A 6,583-nucleotide genomic window follows, 5' to 3' on the forward strand; every position below is an offset into this window, starting at 1 on the left:
TAACTCTGCTCATCTAATCGTCCCTTTTCTTCCCATCAAAGGTTTTTTTTTAATCATTTTCGTTCTTTTTGCTTCTTCTGTTATTGATTAATTGAAGATTCATTGTTGTTAATAAACTGAAGGATATGCGATCTCAACAAAATATAATTTAAGGAAAAAATAAATAAAATATAACTTTATAAGAAATAAAAAGAAATTGAGAGATTTTGTTGAGGCAAAAACAAATTTCAGGGCGGAGCATAAGAAAAGGGAAGCAAAAGAAACAAAAGAATGACACTGATTATGCTTATTCAAGTTAGTTTTGTACTTCTAAATGTCCAAATTAGACCATCACTTACCATAAATAAAGAGGTTTAACTGGAAGGAAGATGGCGATGGCGAATGAATGCTTGATTTATCATCAATTAAGAAGCTAATTTTTAGGGTCCACATTGAGGGGAAAAGTCGAGGAAGAATGAAATGGTCTAAAGTGAAGAGTGAAAACGATGTAGTTGAGAGGCCAAAATATTTTGGTCCAAAAAGGAAAAATTGTAATTACAGGTGGTATTGAATAGCCAATTCAGAGCCCAAGCCCTTGAATTACTATTACAGGCCGTACCGTAATAGAGACTTATTCCATTCGGCCCATAATGGGCTATTACAACAAACCAAACAATTATTTATGGTGGGCCCATTAAATAGAGTTGGAATGCATGAATTATTACATCCAATCAAACATGATTTTACGGTTTCAATAAAGAACTGAAATTTTTAAATAAAAAAATAAAAAAACTTGATTTTTAGGCTAAATCTCAAATTTTATTAAATTACAATGAATAATAACATATTTTAATTTTTACAATTGTGTGTTTTCTCCCAAAATTAAGTGCAATGGGCAAGTGAAAAGGTAATACGTTGTGTCAAAAGAAAAGAGTCGTCCAAATAGACAGACATCGTAACTCCGGCATCAACAAACCAAACAACCCATTCAAAAGGCTTGGAAACGTAAAATTCTGCTAACACTGAATCCATTCAATCAATAAATTAACAGCCCAACTACAAGAAAAAAGAAAATCTGGAAAAAAAATGGTGAGAAGAGGGAGAAGGAGAATATTGGTGGGATTAGCGGTGGCTATGTTTTTAGGAGTAGCAGTGTATTTCAGGCTTTGGGCTATTCATTACTCTATCTCTTCTGATGATGCCGAGTTGCTAAGGTTATTATTATTATTTTTTTTTTTTTTTGGGTTTTGATTAAAATTAGCTTGATTTGAATTACGGGTTTTCAGTTTTCTGCTTCATTTGTAATTAAAATGATTTTTATTTTATTTTATTTTGTTAATGTCTTTGAGAGAAGGAGACAGTTTGATCTTGCAAACAAAGAGGCAATGGATGAATCTGCAGAGTGGAGGCTGAGATTTGATGAAGAGGCAGACAAGGCTTCCAAGTGTGCCAAGGAACTAGACGAGGTTTGCTGCTTGCTTGTTGCCATTTTCATTTTCTTATTTATTTTTTTGGATCGTAAGTGATTTAGGGTTTAGCATTGCTTCTCTTGGATCCTTTTTTAATAGAATTGCTATTCTTGGTTTTTAGTCAATTTGGAAGATCGAAAATTTATTTCTATTTCATAGGTTTTTTATGGGAAAAATTCAGGATTGATAGAAAACTACTGGAATAGATTTTCAATAAGACAATGTAGTTGATCTTGTAAACTAGATGGCTTAAAAAGCTCAAATTTAGAGCTAATTAAGTAGTGCAATATAAATTCATATACGAAACTGCAGGGATTTATCTTGCCTAAGCTGAAATTCTGAGCTTATTACTTTCAGTCATGAGTCAGTGACTAATATATGAGACTGGAGAATCCCTTATCTGCCTAGTATTTATAAGGATTTTTCAAGCAAATTCTTAATGACATTCTGCAGAATTCTATTTTATTAAAAAGCTATAATTTGGAGTTTGTTTCCTACGCGATTCCTGCCTTTAATAGAAATTTTGTGTAATAATCATTCATACTGGTACTATTTACTTGTTACGAATAATTTCAGACTTGTTCCTGGAATAATTTGCCTGACCTGGTATATTGCCTTTTAACCCTCTTGTATTATTTATGTTGTTCTGCACGACAAATTGGTCAGTACTTCTCAGTACTTTATGTTCATAAGGACTAACTAAAAATCAGTAAGTAAATCAGACACTGAATAGGAAAAAAAGAAAATAATATGCTTTTTGAACCAACATATTGTAGGTTACACCATTTCTGCTTAGCAAGTTTCTTGTAGAGGTGAGTTTCAAGTTTTACATGCATGCTGGAAGAAAGAAACCTTTTTCATTTCTATCATGTTAATCCTTTATTTGAGCTTTTCAGCTCTCATAACGGATAAATTATGTGTCCTTTTCACAGATCAAAGAGTCTATTGGAAAGAAGGGAGATTCCACTGGCTTTGAGGAAAAACTGATGCTGCTGCAAAAGGTAACTTGTACACTACTGAAAGTTGTTTCTTTCTTGTTCTTTTGTTCTTATGACCACTATCCTGTATGTTTTATTTGTCATTCTTTGTATTCTTCTTCAATGGAAATGCTAGAACTAAGCCATTCGATCATGATTTTCCTATCCGTTCGTAAACTAAAATGAAAGTGAGACAGACTTCCTTATCACTGAGGAATCATTGAAAACTTTGTGAAACTGCAATCGATATTGGTACAGTGCTTAAAAAATGGATTTGCTGCGCAAAATTAAGAATGCCTCAAATATGCCTTCAGTTATTAATATTTGCTATATTATCAGGAAAATGCTGCTTTACTCAAGCAAGTGGAAACGTTAAAAAATGAGCTTGAGGCAGAGAAACGGAGGTGTCACACATAGTAGACAAACTTACAAAACTTCGCTCATATTTGGGTTGAGCACAACTTCACCTGACTCCTGTGCTTGCAACTAATTGGTTCGGCATCTGCGGCTTCTCGAGTTATTCAAGTCTGGTGATGGAACTTTTTAAGTTGTTCTCTCCCTACGCATAATTTAGGCCTCGATTTTCATGTAATAGCCAATAGGTGTTTGATGACTAGGAATTCTCTTTCCTTGGATGGTGGGTGGAGACTGGGATTAGTTTCTTACAGCTTGTTGATGCTCTATTACTAACTGTAACAACTTCCCATGCCTGCCGCCATTGAACTGATATGATAAAACTGTTTGAATATTACATTGGAGTTGGAGCAGTCCTCTGTTACCTTACTGTAGTTCATGAAATTTTGATTTCAATTCAGATACTTAATTTCTTCAGAAGAATTCGGTACAAAGGACTAAGCTTGAAGTTCAATAATCATTATCATTGAAAATCCATGATCAGTAGCCAACAAGTGTTAGGGATTGAGCGAATAGAGGGAAAGGAAGTAACTTATAATTTAAATACCCTGTTCCCTCAAAGATACAAGTATTGGAAGCCTAGCAAAAAATATATATACAGAGTTGGTGTAATCAACAATACAGCAGATTGGAAAGTCTGCAAAAGGCTTACAGCAGAAGTGCAACACAATTATCAGTGGGAAGCCAATGACCAGAAGTTCAACAGAAAGGATGGTGACATTGCAAACCAGCTGATGAAGGCCATTGCTGTAGCTGTTTCGAACTTAGTGCAGTGATTCACACTACATTTATCAAGATCATTGTCAATCAAGACTGTTATGCCAGCTGATGCAGATGCAGCGGCGAATGTAAGTGTCGAAGTGATCTGCACCGAAACGTCACCATTTTAATTCAACTACCAAATGAAGTAAATCTTACATCCCATTCAAGGCAACAGCGAAACATCCCCACAGTCCACAGAGAGTGCAATGGCATGCGATAAATAATGTCATACTCCATTTTTAACACCTCTATTCACCAAAGCTTAGAATTTTCTTCTTCTTCTTTTTTTTTTTTTTTCCAAACTATCTGGAAAGTTCATTTGCAAAATCAGAATAGCCAGCGGTTAGTGAAATCTACTACATCAGCAAGGTCTAAGTTACAGTTTTCAGGGGACTAGCAATTAAGAGCCTATTTATTTAACGATTTAAAGGATTACATCCTTTCTTCTCTTTATAAGACTACCGTATGGACGGAAGACTGGAAAAAAAGAAGAAAAGAATGAATGACTATGATCTGCATCAGTTGTTATAATTTCAAACCTAAAAAACTGAACCAAGTTTTTTATATGAATAAGATCAACCTGCATGCTCAATGTCGAAAGATGCGTCAGTCACACATTAGCTAAGGGAACCTAATTATATCTCCCATCAATTGGAACTCAACTTTAGGTATAAATTTATTAAAGGATGGAACAACAAGAACTGTACAAGTTTCCTATAGTTGAAGCAATAAATAAATGGCAAACAAAAAGTGATCTATGATAAGCCTTGCAGCATAGTTTTTACGCTTGATCAAGAGTCTCTTACCCCATCACCAATGGTGAACAAACGGATTGCTATGTAGTTTCGCAGGCTTCGTTTAACCAAAAGGGCGTACATGTCAACGAATGCCAAGGACAGGCTCCACAAACTTTGCAGGCCAACAGCAAGAACTAGGTAACTGATGCAATGAAAACAATGAAACATTCATGTTACCATTAAGATGAAACCCATGAAGTCATCATCATCATCACCATCATCATATATCTAAAAAGACAAACACTGTTGAAACTGTTTCATAATCTCGGCTTATAAAACAAAAAACTCGCTTGGGCTTGTTGCAATTTTACACATAGGTGAATTTAAAACCTTACACCGATAAACTGAAACTAAACATACACCCATGAAAGCAAATAACTGATATGGAACTAGAAATTCAGGGTTCCTATCACCAAAGAGAAGCTATCCTCTGCCGGAGACAAACATTCGTAGGATAGTTTAACACACTATTAAAGAAAATATGGAACCACTTTAATGTAGCTTGTGAACAGATAAATGTTGTTTTCAATTCTGTAGGGCCAAATAGTATGTTTCCCTATGCAACTTCGACCATGTCCAACGCATATTCGGACATGGTAAGAGGATATATAACCCTCCAAGAGTCCTCGAAAAAACTTCAATATTCAAAGTACCCGTACCCGTATCTGACACTCACTCGTCACTCCCCAGTAACATAGATCACTCGAGCCGAGCTCATCATATAACACTATATGCTCAGAACAGTTTAATTCAATTACAAAGAAAAAAAAAAAGAAAAAGAGGCATTCCTTCATCGAAGTCTTGACATATCTCAAATGCATTTATTATATAAAATGTCGTATAAACATAGAAACCGTTTCCCCATATGTCAGGTTGAAAGATGCGAGTTCTAAAGAAGAACTTGAAAGAAGCTTGTAGTCGATTTTAAAACTCAAACAAAAATTAGAATAGTTTGGTGGATGGTGATGATCGAGACCAACAAATTGGATGTCATTTCAATAGCTAAAGTTTACAATCTATTGGGTGTTTGTATAAAGATTGAAACATAAATAAAAAAAGAAAAGGAAATGAAATGAAATGAAAAAGGGGGTAATCACCAAAAAGCTGTGGCAGAGCGGAAGTCATTGGTGGTGGCCATGACAGAGACAGAAATGATGGAGAAAATGAACTGAGAAAGACGAAGAAAGAGGCCACCTTTAGTCCCAGGCATGCCTTGGATGTCCTTCATCCTTACTCTAGGACCATGGACCGCCGCTTCCGTCATCGGTGGAGCCTCCACCGGGTGCACCGCCGGACGGCTCACGTTCATTGCTTCCCTTCCTCTTTATGGGAAAGTCAGGGATTTTTATAGAACTGAAAAAAAAAAAAAGATCTAATTTTTCATTAACTTTGCTTGCAAAGTGAAGGGGGGGAAAGTCTGGGGTTGAGTTCCCTTCCCCCGTGTCTGCAGAGCTACTCAGCTCTCATTCACCCACTTTAGTTACAAAGTTTGAATCTGGGCCCTTAGTTTCATGAGAGAAGTGGGGCCTAATCTTAACCTACCATCAAGACGAAACCACCATTGATTTGATCTCTTTAGAAAAAAGAAGGTCAAAATTCAAAGGGCATAAATGCTTTCTTTTTGGACCTGCAAATTGCAATGCAGATGGGGATTATAAAGTAAAGCACTTTTATCTGCTGTACAATGCTTAACTTTATATCACTTTTTTTGAACAAATATTTACTCTTCACTTCTGCAACAGATATCGTTTTAGTTGTGGGTTTCAATGTTTTGTTCTTGTTTTTTTTATACATCATTAGTAACTCTTAACAATAAATAAATAAAATTAAAACTTAATTGAGATAGTTGTTTTCGGGCAAATTACATATAAATATTTTTTTTAAATTTATCGAAATGGGCCCGGTATATGATTATTTACCGGAATGACCCAATTCCCCGAAAGCGCGTCTACGTCAGCGCGATGTCAGGGGACATGACAGAAAAACGCGTCCCTGAAGAAGTGTTTTGCCTACATGGATAGAAATCGCTCCCTCAAGGGCACGTTTTCCTGCCACGTAAGTGCTCCCTTGGGGACACGTTTTGCCCGCGCGTGAATAGTAGCAACGGCTATTTTTTTTACCGTTGGTGAGCCCTCCAACGGTCAAAAAATAAACTATAAAAACCCCATTTATTTTTTTTCACAAC

The 6,583-nt window shown here is 35.8% G+C and overlaps 2 protein-coding genes across 3 annotated transcripts; one reads left to right on the forward strand and one right to left on the reverse strand.

The window, feature by feature from the left end:
• The first annotated feature begins 869 nt into the window (after positions 1 to 869).
• Positions 870 to 3,208, forward strand: LOC105768087 (uncharacterized). Of its 2 annotated transcripts, XM_052629402.1 has the most exons (5): positions 870 to 1,193; positions 1,334 to 1,445; positions 2,225 to 2,260; positions 2,381 to 2,449; positions 2,765 to 3,208. In XM_052629402.1, the coding sequence occupies exons 1-5, from the start codon at positions 1,066 to 1,068 to the stop codon at positions 2,840 to 2,842; spliced, it is 423 nt and encodes a 140-aa protein (XP_052485362.1). In that variant the 5' UTR covers positions 870 to 1,065; the 3' UTR covers positions 2,843 to 3,208. The 2 variants fall into 2 exon arrangements, with proteins under 2 accessions (XP_052485362.1, XP_012443280.1); XM_012587826.2 differs by lacking the exon at positions 2,225 to 2,260 and having other exon boundaries at positions 878 to 1,193.
• Positions 3,209 to 3,277: 69 nt separating this feature from the next.
• Positions 3,278 to 6,040, reverse strand: LOC105768086 (CASP-like protein 5A1). The gene is made up of 3 exons (XM_012587825.2): positions 5,496 to 6,040; positions 4,408 to 4,540; positions 3,278 to 3,704 (listed from the first exon to the last, which is right to left on the reverse strand). The coding sequence occupies exons 1-3, from the start codon at positions 5,705 to 5,707 to the stop codon at positions 3,513 to 3,515; spliced, it is 537 nt and encodes a 178-aa protein (XP_012443279.1). The 5' UTR covers positions 5,708 to 6,040; the 3' UTR covers positions 3,278 to 3,512.
• Between the last annotated feature and the right edge of the window lie 543 nt (positions 6,041 to 6,583).

Source organism: Gossypium raimondii, chromosome 4, assembly GCF_025698545.1.
Source record: "Gossypium raimondii isolate GPD5lz chromosome 4, ASM2569854v1, whole genome shotgun sequence".
Taxonomy (NCBI): Eukaryota; Viridiplantae; Streptophyta; class Magnoliopsida; order Malvales; family Malvaceae; genus Gossypium; species Gossypium raimondii.